This window comes from Spermophilus citellus (genome assembly GCF_964194105.1).
Source record: "Spermophilus citellus genome assembly, chromosome: 14".
Classification (NCBI taxonomy): domain Eukaryota; kingdom Metazoa; phylum Chordata; class Mammalia; order Rodentia; family Sciuridae; genus Spermophilus; species Spermophilus citellus.
The window spans coordinates 45,719,279-45,741,116 of NC_138194.1; the positions used below are offsets into that span (position 1 = coordinate 45,719,279).

Genomic DNA, 21,838 nt, shown 5'->3' on the forward strand with positions numbered 1-21,838 from the left:
CTAACTCACTTTTTTCCTAAGACCTTTTTTCTTCTTTTTTGGGTACTTGGGATTTAACCAAGGGGCATTTAACCACTAAGCTACATCCCAGCCCTTTTAATTTTTATTTTGAGACAGGGTCTCACAGAGTTGCTGAAGCTGGCCTTGAACTTATGATTCTCCAGTCTCCCAGGTTGCTGAGATTATGGGAATGCACCTTTCTGCCTGGCTGTTCAGACGACTATTTCTAAAGTAACTTTATAGATAATTATAGATAACATCAAACTAGTCAACTGCCTTTCTGATGTCAATGTTAGAAGCAATGGGGGATGGAGGTAGCAACAATGAGTACAGAGAATTATGGCTTTAAATTTTATTTTCTCATCAGTATTCTTAAAAAGACTGAATGGAGGAAAGTAAGCTGAGTTGAGATGAGTCTACTTAGTCTGATGGCTGAAAGCCAAGTCTCTACAGTGACTTCTCTTTATCTCTGTTTTCGTTGTTTAATAAAACCCAGAAAAAAAATTCTATGGGGTGCTAGGGTTGTGGCTCAGCGGCAGAGTGCTTGCCTCGCACATGTAAGGCGCTGGGGTCAATCCTTAGCACCACATAAAAATGATAAACAAAATAAAGATATTGCATCTGACTATAACTAAAAAATATTTTTTAAAAATTCTATGGTATCTTTCCAACCTTAGTTTTCATATGTAACAATAAATCTGTTTTTATTGATATAAGAATAACATAACACAAATACATTAATATATTAACATAAACCTGTTTTTATTTATATTCTAAATACTACCTCTTTTTTTAATAACTATTTTTTTTCTGATTGTATATAAAGTAAATTCACACCAATTTGTGTCTTCATACATGTACTCATCACATTCCACAATCATTTCTCAGTACCATATGTGGTACTGAGGATAGAACCCAATGCCTGACACATGTGAGGTAAGCACTCTAACACTGAACCACAACCCCACCCCCCACTACCTCTTTTTTTTTTTTTTGTAAAGGAGGGAAGAGGAAATAAAGATGGCAAAGATAATAGGGCAGTTGTAAAAAGAAAAAGTGAACTGATGTCATTAAGAATGAGTTCCTAACTAGAGAGACACAGGAGTATATTCCTGCAATCCCAGCAACTGGGAAGGTTGAGGCAGAAGGATCCTAAGTCTAAGGCCAGTCTGGGAAACTTACTGAGACCCTGTCTCAAAAAATAAGGATTGGAGATGTGGTTCAGTAGCTGAGTGCCCCTGGGTTCATACAAACACAAACACACACACACACACACACACACAAAATGAGTTCCTAATTATAGCTCTGTCATGTATTATTTATTGTAATCAGTCAACTCCTTTCCCCCCCCAGATATTTTACTGGTACATTATCCTTACACATAATCATAGGATTTGGGGGTTGAGGATGTGGCTCAAGTGGTAGAGCTCTCGCCTAGTATGCATGAAGCATTGGGTTCGATTCTCAGCACCACATAAAAACAAAGATATTGTGTCCACCTAAAACTAAAAAATAAATAATAATTTAAAAAGATCAGTAGTTATCACAATAAAAGTCAGAAGATTTACTACTCTTTAAAAAAAAAATCATAGGATTTGTTGTTACATATTTGTACATGCATGGCCAATCTCTTTAACCTTATGCTTGTCAGGTATACAAGTATTTCAAATAAAAGAAGAGAACACATCACTAGGGTTATAGTCATTAGCCACATAGTATGAACTTAGGAGTATATAAAATAGTAAATATGCCTATTCTCTGAAAGAAATCAGCTAAAGCATATAAACTCTTAAGAACATGGATATTCATTTTCAGAATGAATGCTGAATACCTGAACTATAAAAGAGACATTTAGCTCAGTATTATTAGGATTAAAAATAACAGGAAATATACAAAACAAAACCAAAATTACACATTCATAACATCAGAACTGGTACACAGTAAATTAGATGCAATGCAAAAGTTATGTACAGCCGGGTGCGGTGGTGCACACCTATAATTCCAGTGGCTCAGGAGGCTGAGGCAGGAGGATCATGAGTTCAGAACCAGCCTCAGCAACTTAGTGAGACTGCCTCTAAATAAAAAGTAAAAAATAAAAAGGGATGGGGATGTGGTTCAGTGGTTAAGCACCCCTGGGTTCAATTCTCAGTACAAAAAAAAAAAAAAAAAAGTCCTGTAATAAAACAAAAAACTTGCTGCAGCCTCAGTCATAGAGCCCTTGTGTGACACTCTGTATTCTATCTCCAGCACAGCAAAAAGGAAAATAAAACTATTCTCTTTATGAAATAGGATGATCTTCAAAATTCTCTTTATCCACTCCCCATGTCTATTAGGCAGAGTTATTGCAATGAAAAATTAGAAAACTTTCTGGTGCTCTTTCATTCTTTATACAAAACAATTTTTAGGACACACAATGTACCTTAAATTTACTTTTTAAATAATATCTAAGCAAATATGCATTAATCAGGTAATATCTGTACATGCCAGGTGAAAGGCCATGTACGATTTTGTACATAATTTTGTCTATGGAAATTTTAATAACTTTTTACTAATTTATAAATGACATGTTATGGAAAATTTAGGAAAAAATAAGTATAATCACCCTAGATAACTATTAAAGTTCTTTTTGATAAATTTCATTCTAATCATTTTGCAGTTTTCTATTTTCTACATCATTGATGCCTACATAAAATGAAATCCAGTAGCTGCACTATGTGCATTTATATAAACTGAAACCATGAGTGTTTACGATTCCCAATTATGAGCATAGGCTTGGAGTAAGAATGCAATGGGAGAGCATTCTATTCTTTCAGTCTCAGCACTTAAATCTGTGTGAGTACCTATTAATCTGTAACATTTAAACACTAGAATTTGGTATTTCTCCACATATATGGCTCCTAATCAAAGAAAGAGCTATCCTACACTGGAGGGAAAATTGGCTTTGGTGGAGTAAGACAGGATACATGTCAATACACCCTAAGAAATTTTCAAAAGTAATCATGACTACCCAAAACTTTGCCTAACATGCTGACAAGACTATAACTCAAGTAATGTTATTGCACTGCACTATAAACCCTTTCTATATTATCAACATTTACATTGTTTCTAAGTTATCCTCCAAATTAGAAATATTGACAAGGGTTATAAGTCAAAATTTTTTTTCTATATCTCTGTTCCTCAGAGAAGTGATGCATTTTACTAGATCTAACAGTATTACATGCATTTTTTAAAAAGGATTTTTGTGTTTGTTGCTTTATAGACAGAACCCAGAAATCAAATCAGCTGGGCATGGTGATGCACACCTGTAAACCCAGCAGCTCAGGAGGCTGAGGCAGGAGGATCAAGAGTTCAAAGCCAGCCTCAGCAAAAGTGAGGCACTAAAGCAAGTCGGTAAGACTCTGTCTCTAAATGAAATACAAAATAGGGATGGATATGTGGCTCAGTAGTTGAGTGTCCCAGAGTTCAATCTCCAGTACCCTCCAAAAAAAAACCCAAATCAAAGATTTTGTTAAAAAAAAAAAAAAAAAAAAAAAGGAGCTGGGGGTATAGCTTAGTGGTAGAGTGCCTGCCTATTATGAATGAGGCCCTGGGTTCAGTCAAGCCCCAGCACTGCAAAAGAAAAGAAAAAGCTTTACAAATTATGTAACCATATGTATATTGTGACATAATATGTAAAACAAAACTGATTAGGTATTTAAATGCATGGAATAAAGTTTGCTTATCTTGTTAAGAGAATGGGATAAATAAAAATAATTTGATATTTTTAAAAGCTAGTATAGCTGGGCACAGTGGCACATGCCTATAATCCCAGGGGTTCGGGAGGTTAAGGCAGGAAGATCATAAGTTCAAGACCAACCTCAGAAATCTAGTGAAGCCCTAAGCAACAAAACAACAACAAAAAAGGACTGGAAATGTAGCTTACTGGTAAAGTGCCCTGGGTTAAATTTCCAGGACTAAAAGAAAAAAAAAGTATATATTCATATACCATAATAACAATAAAAAAAAAGTACTTTAAAATTTAAGTACTGGGCTGGGGATATAGCTCAGTTGGCAAAGAGCTTGCCTTGCATGCACAAGGCCCTGGGTTCAATCCTCAGCACCACAAAAAATAAAATAAAATTTAAATACTTACTGTGTAATTGAATTTTGAACACTCTTTTCATTTAAAGTCATCCCAGGAGGTGGGTCATTTTGCAAAGCCAACAATTCTTTCTGTAGTCGTTTCTAGAAAAGATTATCAATAGCAATTTGTATTTTATTTTTAACAATATAATTTCTTTCTAGTTATACAGTCTGAAATTACTAATCAAATTTCCTCCAAATGTTCATATATCATCTTTACAAAACCCTTATATCTTCTATATATCTTATACATACCTAATTCTCAAAACCTGAATGGTTTGCCCTGCAATTCATAATCTAATGTCAGAATATTTCAACACCAATGCTGTGAAGTTCTGAAGAGCAGTTACTTATAAAAACATCAATTCCATAGCTACTCTATGAAAATTATAAAGTTTTAACAGTCTATTCTCCATAATTCTCAAAGAATATATCATCTCAGACAAGCTTTCCAGAGAAACATATTAAACTTCTTATAAAAAAAAAACTTTTGAAAAATTTAAAAATTATTTATGATCAAATAGCCATAATTATTTTCTTAAATAGGATCATTTGCACATAATCTTCTGATTGTTATGTTGTTTACTACACAACATTAGAATATAACATATCTAATGGCACAGATATGGAATATGGATTTTGCATTCTCATTTGTATAGTTTTTACTGTGTATCTCTTCCCTTGATATCATTAATAAATATACTTCTTCAGTGTATACCAAAGCAAAAAAACAAAAACTACATCAGTCCATAGGTTGTGGGTTGAAAGTTCACTTTCAAACTTGAACTGAAATAACAGCAGTGGGGATACAGTTCAATATCAGAGTGCTTGTATAGTATGTGCAAGACCCAGCATTAAATCCCCAGCACTGGGGAAAAACAAAACCAACAACAAATAACCAAAGTTATTACAATCAATTTTGTGTATGATTATAAATACTCTAATTTTTCCCCCAGTATGGGGGGATTGAATCCAGGACCTCTCACATGCTAGGCAAGTGCTCTCTCACTGGGAGATACTTTCCCAGCTCTTTTTACCTTTTATTTTGAGACAGGGTCATGATATGTTGCCCAGGCTATCCCTGAACCTAAGACCCTCCTGCTTCAGCCTTCTAAGTAGCTGGGTTTACAAGTGTAAATTCTTGGAGTAAACAGAACAACCAAGCATAAATATCTGTTCATAATTCAGAGTTCTTTCCTTAATAACACCTGTAATCACAGTAGTTTGGAAGGTTCAGGGAGAAGGATCGCAAGTTAGAGGCCAACTTCGTGAGATACTGCCTTAAAATAAAGAATTAAAAGGACTAGGGATGTAGCTCAATGGTGAAGTACCTCTGGGTTCAATTCCTAGTATAAAACAAACTGGCTTCTGCTTTTTTTTTTTTGACAATTAAATATTATAACCAATATAGTAATGTTTCTATGTCTTTTTGACTCATGGCATCTATAAAGTGCTTATAGTCATTTTGATAGCACAACAGATAGAATTTTGATTATATAAAAATATAAAAATCTGCCTGAATAAGGAGGCAAAATATTTGCAAAAATTTCTACACTTGAACAAGGGTTTTAACGGGTTCTACTAATGTTAACAAATATGCAATCAAGTACTGCAATCAAGTAAACTTTAAAAAAGAACCCGTCCCAATATGGAATGCATCTCTGAGAAACCTTACTTCAATGATCATATTGAATGGGGAATATTTCTATGAAAATCCTCCAAATTATGAGAACTTTACTTTAAAAAGAAAGACATCATATACTAATCAGTCAGTTTCCCTCAACTTGAAATGCTGATGCTTTCCAAACATAAACTCATAATGTAAAACCAAGTTTGAATATAAAAAATTTTGCCTTAGGCACAATCATGAAATGAAGATATACTGAATTAATATAAAGGTCAACAGTTTTAAAAATATTTTTTTAGTTGTAGATGGACACAATATCTTTATTTATTTTTATGTGGTGCTGAGGATCGAACCCAGGGCCTCCCATGCATGTGAGGCAAATGCTTTACCACTGAGCTACAAACCCAGCCCAATATCAACATTTTTAAGTTATCAAAAAATATAAAAATAAATGTTAACAACATGGATAATAGGCTCATAAGCCCATATGACCCTTTAGTAAGTAGTTCTGGCAGTTTGATATCTTTATTTTTACTTGTTTTAACTGTCATCGGTTTAGTCACTTGTCAGTGACTGTTTCTTTTTTCCTTCTTTGTTGATGTTTCCCTGTTCCCAACCCCTGCCCTCACTTAATGAATACATTTATTTTAGTAAATAAACGCATTATTTTGGTGCAACAAACCTTATCTCCAGTGGTGGCATTAATACTAGATAACATTTATTGCTTTATCTGATTTTAAACTATATTATACTGCCTCACTGAAACTAACTAGGAAAATTAGAAACAGTCAATTCTTCGTAAAATGAAAAGCACCAACCACCAACAGTTTCACGACCACAATCTGTTTAGCAATGTTAAACCACACATTTTAATCTTCAGTTTCTGATTATTCTCATCAATGCAATAGTTCAGACAGCTGAGGATGACAGGTTGTCAACAAAGTACTGCTGTAACTGTTTAACAATTAGTGATTTAGCAAGACGCTGTCTCAAAATAAAAATAAAGGTCTGGGGTTGTAGCTCCATTTGCCTAGCACATGAGAGGGTTCTATCCTCAGCGCATTAAAAAAAAAAAAGGATATTGTGCCATCTACAACTAAAATTATTTAAAAATAAATAGGTAAATAAAAGAGCCGGGAATGTGGCTCAGTGGTAGAGGTCTCTGGGTTCAATTTCCAGTACCACAAAATAAATTGAAAAAGCAAGCTATGTATTTTCAATAACATCCTAAAAAGCTCATTCATTCTAAACTAGTCCAGCTTCTAAATCATATCTTTGATGAAGATCAGTTCATGAGGGCTTCCAAGTACCAATTTCTTATGGAATATTCAGACTGATAGCTAAAAACAACAGAATCTACCAGAGCAGAAGAATGACTGTTTAATTCAACTGAGGAGTAGTATGCATACTACTATGAAACCAATATATGTGCCTTAAACCATCCTGGCTCCAAGAACCAGAGCTTACAACTCCAGAATCAAACCTTAATTTCTCAAGGTACAACAAAAACATCTTTGGTGTTCTGGAAATTACACTTCAAATAAAATATTTAAGTTACCTAGAAACCTTGACTCAGAGTGAAATAAAATAACAGTTTTCTGCCAACTATTTTTCTCCCCTTCATCCCTGTATTTCATTCCACAGATGAAAAGCAATAATCAGTACAAAATCTGATAGAGTTGACGTTTAATTTATGCTAAACTTTTTTTTGGAAGAATATTTAAATATTTTTTCTTCTAAAGATACATTTTTTGTTTGTTTGTACTGAGGATTGAACTGAGGGATACTCAACCACCAAGCCACATCCTCAGTCCTATTTTGTATTTTGAGATAGCATCTCACTGAGTTGCTTAGCGCCTCATCAGGCTGGCTTTGAACTCGGATCCTCCTGAGCCACTGGGATTATAGGCATGCACCATTGCACACACTGGCTAATTTTTTTTTTTTTTTTTACTTTCTATATTTTGCTAGGCTACTGTTAAAATCTGGATTTAGAATGCTTCCCAAAGGCTCCTATGTTGAAGGCTTGGTCCCCAAGCTGCCACAAAGTGAACAGCTTTGCTCTACCACATCCTCCTGGCCATGGTGTTCTGCCTCAACACAGGCCCAGAAACAATAGAACCAATTAAGTGACCATGGACTTAAACCTCTGAAACTGTGAACCAAAATAAATCTCTTTTACTCTTTCTCAGATATTCTGTCACAGTGACAGAAAGATGATTAATACAGCCACCTACAGAGATTCTGGTAAACATCAATAAATAATTTACTCAAGCAAATAAAATGTCAAAAAAAATCACAAAATATGCTACGGAGTAGAAAATGTAGATGCGTACAGACAGGGCGTGTTACACAACAAGCCTTAAATAATAAGTATGCAAAATAAAATGATAGACAGTACTGTCCTCAGAAAGAAAAATATTGGTTTGACCTACAAATTGAACTGCAAATCTATCACAAGAGACAAGAATTAGATGTGAGTATACTAGGGTATTATTTGTTCAAAATGTAGGCAAAATGAAAACCTAAAAAAGTATAAATTAGGTGCTAGAGGGGTATACTGTGGTCTGAATGTTTGTGTCCCTCCAAAATCCAAGTTGAAATCTCCGATGTGTTGGTATAAAAAGAGGTGGGACCTTTGGGAGGTCACTAGGTCACGAGGGTGCAGTCTATATGAGTGGGATTAGTGCCTATGAAAGTGGCCTGCAGAAACTTCTTTGTCCCTTTCCCCCAGTAAGGACACAGCTAGAAGGTGCTGCCTATGTGGAACAGGCCTTCACCAACACCAAATCTGCCATGTCTTGAACTTGTACTTTCCAGCCTCCATAACAGTCAGGAATAAATTTCCATTTTTTATGAACTACCTAGTCTAAGGTATTTTGTTATAACAGCCCAATAGAATATATTTAATTGGAAAACTCAATTTCTGGTTTCAAAAAGTATATATGTAACTTTAGATGATAATAATCTATATCTTAATATTTTCATAATTAAACATCAACCTCACATTGATATTTATTTATTCACTCATTTATTTGGCACTAGGGACTAAACCCAGAGATGCTTTATCTCTGAGCTGCTACATCCCCAGCCCTTTTTATTTATTCATTTATTTTTTTGGTACCAGGGATGAACTGAGGGACACTTGACCACTGAGCCACATCCCCAACCCTATTTTCTATTTAATTTAGAGACAGGGTCTCACTTTGCTTAGCACCTTGCTTTTTACTGAGGCTGGCTTTGAACTGTGATCTTCCTGTTTCAGCCTCCCAAACCGCTAGGATTACAGGCGTGAGCCACTGTGCCCAGCCCAGCCCTTTTTATTTTGAGGCAGGGTCTCATTCAGTTGCTGAAGCTGGCATTAAACTTGCAATCCTCCTGCCTCAGGTTCCCGAGTCACTCAGATTATGTATGGCATGCACCCCCCCTTAAATTGTTGTTGAAGCATAGAATGAATGGTCTAGAAAATATAACAATAACTTGAAAAGTTTTAAGTTCTAAATAAACAGGGTGGCATTAAAATTCAGAGATGAGGGCTGAGGTTGTGGCTCAGTGGTAAAGCGCTTGCCTCACACATATGAGGTCCTAAGTATGATCCTCAGCACTTCGTAGAAATAAATAAACAAATAAAGGTATTGTGTCCATCTACCAAAAAAAAAAAAAAGAAAAAAGAAAAAAAATTACAGATGACAAAAAAAGAATGATTATCCTAGAAGAGTGTATTCCAACCAACTTCATAAAAAAGCAAATAAAAATATTATCTAACCTTGTATTAACTTTATCTGCTTTAAGGGAATTGTTAATTTTTATTTTTGCTTTTTCATTTTTTTCTGTACTGGGGATTGGACCCAGGGGTGTTTTACAAATGAGCTATACCCCCAACACTTTTAATTTATTTTAAATTTTGAGACAGGGTCTCATTAAGTTGCTAAGTTGCTCAAACTTGTGGTCCTCCTGCCTTAGTTTTTTTAGTTTTCAGAGTCACTGGAATTACTCGTGTGCACTACAACACCTGGCAAGGGAAATATTTAAAAAAAAAAAACAAACTCATGGATGCTCTCCAGACTTTATTAATGAAAACTTCCCTTTTAAGCAACAGTTCTATGCAAACTATCGGCTTATTTTTCCATTTTCAGCCAATAAGTCAAAACAAAATAAAAACAATGCATATTCTCCATCACTACAGCATCTGGTTCTTAAGTCCCAGATACAAAATACTTTTTCCCCTTCTCAAAAATCTTCTTATCCTTCTCTTATGAAACTCATGTCTTATCAACTCACCTAGAATCCTGTTCTCATAATAATCAATTTGGTTTCTAATGACTTCACTCTTTCCCATTTCATAACCCCTCCCAATGGTCGCCAACTGGGTCTCTCCTCCTTTAAAACAAAGTCCAAATTTGTCTTCTATCTCCCTCCACTTCTTTTCATGGTCCAATTCCTTGAACTCAGCCAACATCCTCTGCACTTCTACCTCCTGCTCCATTACATTCATTTAAACATCAATCCCTACAAGCTTCTCAGGGCTCAATGCCACTTGCTTGTCAAATCTACTGGGGTTTCATTGTACTTCTTATCACTTATCTTTCATGCAATGACCTTTTCCCCTTTGACTGTTATATCAAAACTTGGTTCTCTTCTTATTTCTTCTATACTTATGTTTTACTTGCTAGTTCGTCTTCCTTGCAGGGACCCCTAAAGCAAAACTGTTTTCTACCATTTTTTTCCCTCTGTGAATTTAAATTCACTGCCATCAAGTATTTCAAGAGCTAGAAAAATACTGATTCCATGATCTAGTAATACTGTTCTTGAAAATTTATTCTAAAGAAAGACATAAAATTGGGGGAGGCAGCAAACACATAGGTTTAAATATAAAAAACTGGAAACAAAAGGGACATAGCTAATTAGACCATGGCTATTTCTAAAGTAAATATTTAAACTCAACTCTATGCCCAAAGGCCGTTTCCAATGATTTTATTTTTTAAGTTCTGGGCTTAAAAAGAAACCTAGAAGAGATTACTCCTTTTGATAGAGAATAGCCCCAAAGGAACACATATCTAGGGATTTGTAATTAATCGAATATTACTATTAGAGAATTATTTTATGTTTTTTTATTTTATTTTATTTTTGGTACCAAGGATTGAACCCAGGGGCGTTCAACTGCATATCCAGCCTGTTTTGTTGTTTTGTTTTGTTTTTGGAGACAGGATCTCACTAAGTTGCTGAGGCTGGTTTTGAACTTGCAATCCTCTTGCCTCAGCATCCTGAACTGCTAGATTACAGACATGCAACACTGTGCCCAGGTTATTCTATACATTTTTTAAAATTTTATTTAAATATTTTTTTTAGCTGTAGAATGGACACAAAATATCTTTATTTATTTTTATGTGATGCTGAGGATCAACAAGTACCTCACACACTCGAGGCAAGCACTTTACCACTGAGCAACAGTCCCAGCCCATTTCTATACATTTTTAATGTTCTGCATTCTTATTGCCATTTTTATTGTTCCAAGGTCAATATTTTCCAGTGAACTGAAAATCTAGTTTTATAATGAACTCATTATATGTAAAATTGATAGTATAATTTCTTTGAGAGCATTTCTATTCTGTCAAGTAGTTTTAAAACAAAGCTGGGAAAAAATGAATTACAAATACTTTGAGAGGGATTAATTACTGGAGCCTTTTGTGAACTGCAGGTAAACCATAAGTTTCCTGTGGTTTAAAAGCTTTAAATGAACCAGTAAACCTTACTGATTTCAGGTTAGTTACTTTGTTAAACCCAAATATCTGCTTAATAAAAAGACAATTTGGGCAAATATACTCAAGGGATATAGGTGATTTATTTTTTCCTCAGTCTGCTGAGATTTGCCATCCTGTAATTTTAGGGATTTGCTGTATGGGTACTTTCTTTTTCTTTTTTTTTCCTATTGGACACTGAACCCAAGAGCACTTTACCACTGAACTACAACCCAAGTCCTTTAAAAAATTATTTATTAGTGCATTATAATTATATAACATTGGGGTATAACATTTTGAGATAATTATACAAGCAAGGAATATAATTTGCTCCACTTAAGTCTTATCAGTACTTCCCCTTTCTCCTTGACTCTATTCTCCAGTCTTTCTTCTAAACCCTTTTTAATTTTTCTATTTTGAAACAGAGTCTCACTAAACAGGGTCCAGGATGGGCTAAAACTTGCAAACTTCCTCTGTTAAATCTTTCTACTTGCTAGGATTATAGGTGTGTGCTACCACATCTGCCTGCATTCAGTACTTTTTGCCTGACAACAGAAGGTGGACACATTCAAATTCCAGTTAATCATGAACTTAGTAAGTAAAGGTGGGGGGAGACCACATTTAATGTGTGAAGATCCCCCCCCCCCCAGGATTAAACCCACAGCCTCACCAATGCTAGGCAAGTAAGCTCTACTACTCAGCAATACCTTCAGCACAGTTGTTTTTTCTTTTTTTTTTAAATCCCTCCCACCCACCCCAAATCTTTTATTTTCTACTTTGAGAGAGAGTCTCACTAAATTTCCCAGGCTAGTCTTTAATTTTTGAACCTCCTGCCTTGGCTTCCCTAGAAATTAGAAATACAGGCCTGGGCCACCATTACATGCAAAGACTATGGTAAAAATACTTAATTCTTGTAGTAAGTTTGGGGGTGTAGCTAGCCCAGTGATAAAGCACTTGCCTAGCATAGAGGAGGTGAGTCACTAGGAGCATGCCAGATTGGAAAGATTCATTTTCCTTGTGGCCCCTTCCCCTTCTCTGCTTCCTGGTTGCCACGAATGGAGCAGTACTCCTCCACCAGGCCCTTCCATCATGATGCTCTGCCTCACTAGGCCCAGACCAATGAACTCAAGTCTACTGTGAAAGAAACTTCTGGAACCATAAGCCAAAAAAACTTCCCCTTATCTGAGTGCCTATAATCCCAGTGACGCGGGAGGTTGAGGTGCTAAGCAACTCAGTGAGACCCTGTTTCTTTTCTTTTTAAAAAGAGAGAGAGGGGGGGGGAGGGAGGGAAGGGGAGGGAGGGAGGGAAGAGAGAATTTTAATATTTATTTTTTAGTTTTTGACGGACACAACATCATTGTTTGTATGTGGTGCTGAGGATGGAACCCGGGCCGCACGCATGCTAGGCGAGCGCGCCACCGCTTGAGCCACATCCCCAGCCCCAAGACCCTGTTTCTAAATAAAATAGCTGGGGGTGTGGCTCAGTGGTTGAGTGCCCCTGAGTTCAATCCCTCATACTACCCCACCCTGCCCCCCCCCAAAAAAAAACCTCTTTCCTTTCCCAAGTTGTTTTTGTCTGGTATTTTGACCACAGTGATGAAAAGCTGACTAAAACAATAAAAAAAACTGACTCTCAGAGGCTTTAATGAGCAAATAATAAGTTCAGTGTTTGTCTTAGAATGGGAGATGGAAGGATTAGGGATTCCTAAGGGGAAGGGAAGGGGGCATGAGGGAGAGGAAGGGAGTGAGCATGAGGATAGGAAAGATGGTGGAATGAGATGGCCATCATTACCTTAATTACATGTATGAAGACACAAATGGTACAACTCTACTTTGTGTACAGTGATATAAGTATGCTCTATATGTATAATATGAATTGTAATGCATTCTGCTATCATATGTAACAAATTAGAATAAAAAATTAAAATCAAATAGCCCTAATGAAAGGTCAAAATACTTTAAAAAAAGGCGGGGGTGGTGGTGGTGGTGGAGGGAGACTAACATTTCAATTACTGGAAAGGACTATTCATTTTTTAATACAGAGCTTCTAAGATTATTTTCAAAATAAAGTTTTTATTCATATTCAACTCCAAAGATTGATTCTATAAAATAATTTCTAAGTTTGCACAGGTACAATTTCTTGGCTGAGAAGAATCACTCATTTCCTAACACACTGATCACCAACAGTCACACCTTAATGTACCTGGTATACACTAATGCTGCTCCATTAAAAAAGTCACATGGCAGATATTGTTTCTTTCTACAACATAGTCAAACAAGAAATTTCAGTCAAGTAGATAAGACAGTCAAATGGTGCTCTGAAATATAGGCTTGGGAAATAGATGGTCTTTAAAAAAATTTTTTTAGATGTTGAAGGACCATTTTATTTATTTATATGGGGTGCTGAGACTCAAACCCAGTGCCTCACACATGCTAGGCAAGCACTCTACCACTGAGCCACAACCCCAGCCCCGGAAATAGATGGTCTTTTATAGGACTATAATTATGTAGAAAGCCAAGCATATATATGAACATTTCCACAGCCTTAAATTTGTTTCTTGAAGGTCCTTCAGAGAATTAAACTTTAAAATGCCTATGGTCCATCACAATATCTGATCTCAAAACATACTACATAGTTATAGTAACAAAAACAGCATGATATTGGCATAAAAATAGACAAGAAAACCAATGGAATAGAAGACAGAGACAAATGCACACATATAATCATCTCATACTAAACAAAGGCACCAAAAACATGCATTGGAGAAGACAGCCCAAAGGCACCAAAAACATGCATTGGAGAAGACAGCCTCTTCAACAAATGGTGCTGGGAAAACTGGAAAGCCACAGGCAGCAAAATGAAACTAAACTCCTATCTCTCACCATGCACAAAACTTAACTCAAAGTGGATCAAGGACCTAGGAATTAGACCAGAGACCCTATGCCTAATAGAAAAAAAAGTAGGCCCAAATCTTCATTATGTCCAATTAGGCCCCAACTTCCTTAACAAGACTCCTAAAGCACAAGAAATAAAATCAAGAATCTATAAATGGGATGGATTCAAACTAAAAAGCTTCTTCTCAGTGAAAGAAACAATGAGATGAAGATAGAGCCCACATTTTGGGAGCAAATTTTTGCCATACTCACATCAGATAGAGCAGGAATCTCCAAGAAATATAAAGAAAGAACTCCAAGAACTTAACAACAAAAAAACAAACAATCCAATCATTAAATGGGCTAAAGAGCTGAACAGACAATTCTCAGAAGAAATACAAACGATCCACAAATATGTAAAAATATGTTCAACATCTCTAGTAATTAGAGAAATGCAACTCAAAACTAAGATTTCGTCTCATTCCAGTCAATGGCAGTTATCAGAGAATACAAGATACAGTAAGTGTTGGCGAGATGTGTGGGAAAAGGAACACTAATTCATTGCTGGTGGGACTGCAAATTGGTGCAACCAATCTGGAAAGCAGTGTGGCGATTCCTTAAAAAATGTGGAATGGATCCACCATTTGACCTAGCTATCCCACTTCTTGGACTATACCTAAAGACTTAAAAACAGCACACTACAGTAATGCAGCCACTTCAATGTTTATAGCAGCACAATTCGCAATTGCTAAACTGTGGAAGCAACCTAGATGCCCTTCAATAGATGAATGGATAAAGAAACTCTAGTACATATATACAATGGAATATTACTCAGCATTAAGAGAATAAAATTATGGCATTTGCAGGTAAATGGGTGGAGATGGAGAATATCATACTAAGTGAAATAAGCCAATCTCAAAAAAACAGGGGCTGAATGTTTTCTCATAGACAAGTGGATGCTAATCCATATTGGGGGTGGGTGCATAGGATAAGTGGAGGAGCTTTGAATGGAGCATAGAAGAAGAGGGGAGGGGGCAAAAGGGTAGGAAAGATGGTGGAATGAGACGAACATCATTACCCTAGGTAAGGTATGATTGCTCGAATGGTGTGACTCTACTTCATGCACAACCAGAAATGAAAAATTCTCAAAGTGCTTTCCACTATCTCATATAACCGATTAGAATAATAATTTAAAAAGTTCAACACCAAAAAATATATATATACACACAAAATACAATTTTGAGGCTTTACTTTTTAAGAAGCGTGACTGGTTAGAGCATCATCGACATTGGTGATCAGCTCCACTTTTTGCCTCTTGATAGAAGTTGGGAGGGTGGGGCTGAAAATTCCAGCCCTATGTATATGGAGAAAAGATAGCCTTTAGCCTTTTAAACAAATGGTGCTGGGAAAATTGGATATCACATGTACAAGAAATCTCTCAACCTGCACAAAAGTCAAATCAAAGTGGATCAAGACTTAGGCATTAGAACAGAAACTTTATAACTACTAGAAAAAAACAGGCTCAACATTCCAATATGTTGGTTCAGGAAATGACTTCCTTAAGACCCCTAAAACTTAAGAAATAAAACCAAGAATAAATGGAATGGCATCAAATTAAAAAGTTTCTCATGAAGACAGAGCTACAGAATGGGAGAAAAATCTTTGTCAACTGTTCCTCTAGCAGGGGATTAATATCCAGAATATATGAAGAACTCAAAAAAAAAAAAAAAGCCAAAAAACCAAATAACCCAATATCTACAAAGCACCAAAAATACATAAATGAGTAAAAAAAACAGTAGAGAAATAATAGAGGAGGAAAAAGGAGAGAGAAAAAGGTTCACTAGTGACTGAAATTGAGTAAATCTAATTCCACACATGTAAGATTTTGTCAAAATGAACTATAAAGCTCTATTTTTAAAAATGCCTAAGGTCTGGGGGCTGGGGATGTGGCTCAAGCGGTAGCGCACTCGCCTGGCATGCGTGCGGCCCGGGTTCGATCCTCAGCACCACATACAAGCAAAGATGTTGTGTCCGCCGATAACTAAAAAATAAATGTTGAATTTCTCTCTCTCTTTAAAAAAAAAAAAATGCCTAAGGTCTCCTGAACTCTAAATCAGATCCAAGAGGATGCAATACAATTTATCCAATTTACATAATTTGCCTGAATTGTTACTCTGCAGTGGAGACATGTCCTACACTTATGCTGTATGTTAGAATTACCTAAGGAGCTAAGAAAAACTCCAGTATCCAGGAAGCATGCCAGCTCAATTAAGTCATAATTTAGGGGTAGTATTTTACCTTTTAAATTTAATTTAATTACAAAATAGGGCTAGGGATGTGGCTCAGTGGTTGAGTGCCCGAGTTCAATTCCTGGTACCAAAAAAAAAAAGAAAAAAGAAAAAAAAATTTGGAGGGGAAGGGGAGAAATTACATCTATACTAAACATATACAGACTTTGGTTATTATTCCCTAAATGATGCAGTATAATGACTATCACCTAATATTACATTGTATTTGGTATATTTGGTATTATAAGTAATCTAAAGGTGATGGAGATGGGAGGATATGCATGTACTTATGACTTTTATATAAGGAACTTGAGCATCCATGGATTTTGGTATTTTTTTTGCAGGGAGTGGGGGGTGGATTCCTGGAACCAGTCTCCCCACAGATAACAAAGGGCAGCTATATAAGTCTTCTTTCAAATTCCTGGCTCACAGCTCCTAAAACTCTTGGAATCTCTAAAGCCTCTTTTTTATATATTAATGAGGTGATGGGTAGCTAGAAGCTTCTGGATAGCCTCAGAATGGAGGCTGTTTGCTAAAGGAACCAATTCTGTGATTAAAGGGCTGGAATTTTCAGCCCCACCCTCCCAACCTCTAGGGAGAGGCAAAAAATAAGTTGCTCACCAATAGTTGATGATCTAACCAATCATGCTTTTTAAAAAGTAAAGCCTCAAAAATTTAAAAGAACAGGATTTGTAGAGCTTCTGGACTGACCAACAAATCTTCAGGCAGAAAGCATGCATGGACGCCAAATTCATAGATGGTAGTTGCTGTGCTGAAAACCCTTAGGAATTTTGCTGTATGTATAGTTTCATCTGGCTATTCATTTATTATTAAGTAGATGGTCTTCTAGGGTTCTGGAAGACCATCTAGGAAATTATCAACCCTGGGTGCTGGAGACATAGCTCAGAGGTAGAGCACTTGTCCAGCACTGCCAAAAAAAAAAAAAAAAAAAAAATTATGGAACCCAAAATGGTGGAGGACGGGGTGGGGGAGTAGTCTAGAACTTCCCATTTGGAGCCATGTTGGAACTGTGGTTAACCTGGGCCTATACTTGTAATTGGTGTCTAAAAAGTGGAGTAGTCATGTAGGACTAGGATTTGTGGGATCTATGCTAACTCGGGTTAGTGTTTTTACTGGATTGAATTATAGGACACCTAGCTGGTGTCAGAGAACTACTTTGGTGTGGAATAACTGAATATATGGTATCAGTAGTATTAATGCCTTGTCCTGGTCAATATGTCTCCCTGGATGCAAGCCACAGACATCCCTCTAATCTTCCCCAAGAAGCAGCAGCAGACTGGGAAGGCTGAAGGGTGATTGGCAAGCACGGGCCACATTTGGCAGAGCCCATCACACTGGTGTGGGCCTGAGAAGCAGCAAAAAAACAGAAGTGGGGCATACCTGAATGGACATTGCAGGACAGTTCAGACTCTAGGATTTACCAACAGTGTTAGTACCTGATTAGCAAAAATTTGGACCAATAATGTTAGTATTTTGTCAAGACCTGACTTTGCATAAATTTGCACCAATGGCCAAAGAGCTATACAAACCCCAAGACTAGTAGACTCAAGCAGTCCCCCTGTCAGGTTCCCTCTCAGCCCTAAAGATCCGACTCTTCCCATTTAAATAAATCCTTCTCTTTTACACTTACTCTTCTGTGTCTGTGGATTTCATTCTTCGAATTTTAAGGACAAGAACCCAGAAAGAAGAAATTGTCGATGAGCTACTGGGGTCTGCTGCAACACTGGAGGGCACAGACCAACATAAAAAGTTGCAACATGGCACTTGATAGTGGTAAAGAATCTGGTTTTGCAAGCTGGGAACAAGCTTTCTCAGCTGCAGAGACCTACAGCTTTTGCAGACCTCACCTGCCAGCAAAAGCAGAGAATCTAGTTTTGCCTTAAACTCCAGTTTCAGTGAGTGTTGTACATATAAAGTAGGAGAAAACAGTAGTTGTTTTTTCTCTATAGACTTAGAAAGTTAGAAGAAGTCTACCATATGATCCAGCAACTCCACTAGAGGGTATACATCTATAATAAATTAAAACATATATGCACACAAAAATATGTACATGAATGTTCAAAAAGTGAAAACAATCCAAATTGTCAAACAATGATAAATGTCGACAGAAAATAATCCAAATATCAATTGATAAATGAATAAACAGTGATACAACCATAAAATAGACTATTATTTGGTCCCCAAAAGGGAAGAGGTACAGATCAGAGCAAAAATATGGATGAACCTCAAAAACAAGTAAAAGAGGCCACAGAAGGTCACTTGTAGTGTGATTTCTTTCATGAAGTACCCAGAATAGGTAAATCCATGGAGAGAGAAAATAGATTAGTGGTTTCCTGAGGCTGGAGGAAAAGGAAAATTGAGAGTGACAGCTAACAGATAAGGTTTTTGTTTTTTTCCAGGACGATGAAAATGTTCCAACAACAGTGTTAATGACTGAATATATTAGAAACCCCTGAATTAGGAACTTACTTTGAAAGAGTAAGTTTCATGATATGTGAAATATATTTCAACTGGAAAAAAAAAAAAACCCTGCCTTTTAGAGTTTATATAAAATGCTCACATTTTATTTGGCTAATTCTCAAATTTTGTTTGGAAATCCTACGTCTATATCCTCCTTCCTGTGATCTGGAAACACAAGAGACTTCAGATGTCACATAATTAAAAAAGAAATCTGTCTTTTTTCCCATTTATTACCAACATAGGAACTAAGAAAAAAGGGGAGGAGTTAAAACTAGGAAACCTACAGCACAACTCAGAATCAACTCCAAAAACTCATGAAATGAAATAATCTGCAGTTTTACCTCATATGATTGTTTCATCACCCTTATTTTAGGGAGGGGGTTTACAAACTATTAAAAGGCAAAACTAAAGGTCCAAACCCAATTATAGAGCCAGGTATGGTAAATGCCTATAATCCCAGTGAGTCAGGAGGCTGAGGCAGGAGATCACAAAGTGGAGGCCAGTTTCAGCAATTTATCAAGACCCTCAGCAACTTAACAAGACCCTGTCTTGAAATTAAAAAATACAATAAAAAGGGCTGGGGATGAAGCTCAGTAGTAAAGCATCCTTGCATTCAATCCCCAGCACCAAATAAAAATAATTATCCATTCAACATTTACTGAGAACCTACTAATCCCCAGGCACTCAGTTATATCCAGAGAAATAGTAAACAAACTAATAAATAATAAATCATAGATATGAAGAATTTTGCAATGAAGGGAATTATTAGTGTTGGACGGGAGTGCTATTTTTGTATTCAGTGGTAGGAAAGACCTCACTGAAATAACACTCCAAAAAGGATCAGAATGTAAAAAGGAGTCTTCCAGGTATGTGAGAAGAGCATTCAAAGCAGAGGAAACAACCTGGGCAAGGGCCCTGGGGCAGGAATACTAAGGTCATTAATAGGCTATAAAGATAAGAGTACCTGAGTGAGGTTAAGGCCCGTTAGCTATAGCAGGAATTCTGGATTATACTTAAAAAAGGGAAGCCACAGTAGAATTGTGAGTGAAAGGATATTTGACTTTTGTTTGGACTTAATAGGATGAAAGAAGACAAAGGGCACAAGCAGAAAAACCATTTATAAAGCTGATGGTATAATTCAGGCAAGGGATGATGATTATCTATATCAGAGAATAATTCAAGAGGGAACAAAAAGTTGATTTATAAAAAAAATCAAAATAAAAAAATTTTTTTTTTGTGGGCGTGGGTGGGGGGATTTCCGGGATTAAACCCAGATGTGCTTAAACAGTGAGCCACATCCCCAGTCATTTTTATTTTGAGACAAGGGCTTGCTATGTTGCTTAGGGCCCTGCTAAATCACTGAGACTGGTCTCAAATTTATAATCCTCCCATCTCATTCTCCCCAGTAGCTGGGATTATAGGTGTGTGACACCATGTCCGCTGGTTATATTTTGAAGATAGAACTGCCGTGATTTGCTGAAGGTCTGACTATGACATAGGATGAATCCAAGATTTCTAGTTGAGCAAATGAAGAATGAAGTTGCCATGTACCAACATGGAGAATACTACAAAAAACAGGTTCAGGAAAAATAAATTAAAAAATAAATTTCATATATGTTTACTCTTCTGCTAATCTACTTTTGTCTAAACCACACATTGATTTTTTTTTTTTTTTGGTACTGGGGATTGAACTCAGGGGAGTTTTTACCACTGAGCCAAATCCCCAGCCCTATTTTGTATTTCATTTAGAGACAGGGTCTTACTGAGTGGCTTAGTGCCTTAGTTCTGAGGCTGGCTTTGAACTCCCCCATCCTCCTGCCTCAGCCTCCCAAGCTGATGGGATTATAGACATACGGCACCACCCCCTAGCTGATTTTTGTACAGTAAGTAATGAAACAGGACAAGACTCCAGATCTTTTGATTCCAGATCCTGCTTTATTTCTAATAAAGTTTTTTTTTTTTTTACAATGGCAACTAAATCAAATTAGAGTCTATTCTCAGAATTATAAACAACTCAAAGACATGTACTACTTGTTGGTGATATAACATTACATTCACAGTGGTAGAGCAGTGGCCTAGCATATGTGAGGCACTAGGTTTGTTCCCAAAACCATCAAAGAAACCCCCCAAACCACATAGAAGCCTCACAGATAAAAGACTATCAAATGAGGGGTTTTGCTCCCTGCTCCAGTACTAAGGATGGAACCTAAGGCCTTACACAGATAGACAAGCACTCTGCCACTGAGCTTTATCCCTAGCACCTTTTAGAATAAATTTTAAAACACCTGACAAACATGAGCAAGTATTCTGCAGATAATATTCATAATGAGGAAGACAGCTGATATGAAGATGCAATAAAATTCATCTGATAACTGCTCAATTTAGGTAAATACTAAGCAAAATGTATTTTCAGAAAGATACTGGATCATCCCACTTTTAAATCTCTCCTTAATAATAAAGATTTTCTTTAAATTGAAAATAGGTACCATTATAATTTTATTCACTGAACAAGTATACACATAAAGAATCTCTTTTTAAAATTTGATTCATAGGGCTAGTGGTGTAGCTCAGTGATATGAGTGTTGGTCTACCATGAGCAGGCTCTGGGTTCAATACTCAGCACTACAAATTAATAAAAATTTTATTCACAGACTAACCTTGTATATTAAAAACCCTATGAAATATTTCCTCTCATTTCCTCCAGATTT

General features: G+C 36.4%; 1 protein-coding gene across 1 annotated transcript in view; it reads right to left on the reverse strand.

The window, feature by feature from the left end:
- The window catches only part of UBE2W (ubiquitin conjugating enzyme E2 W), a gene marked incomplete at its 5' end in the record, with an annotated part of 59,096 nt that overhangs the window by 31,334 nt on the left and 5,924 nt on the right, over window positions 1-21,838 (reverse strand). Inside the window, one exon of the mRNA XM_081265802.1 lies at window positions 4,133-4,224. Within this exon, the coding sequence (XP_081121928.1) occupies window positions 4,133-4,224 (92 nt within the window). The remainder of the gene's footprint in view (window positions 1-4,132; window positions 4,225-21,838) is intronic.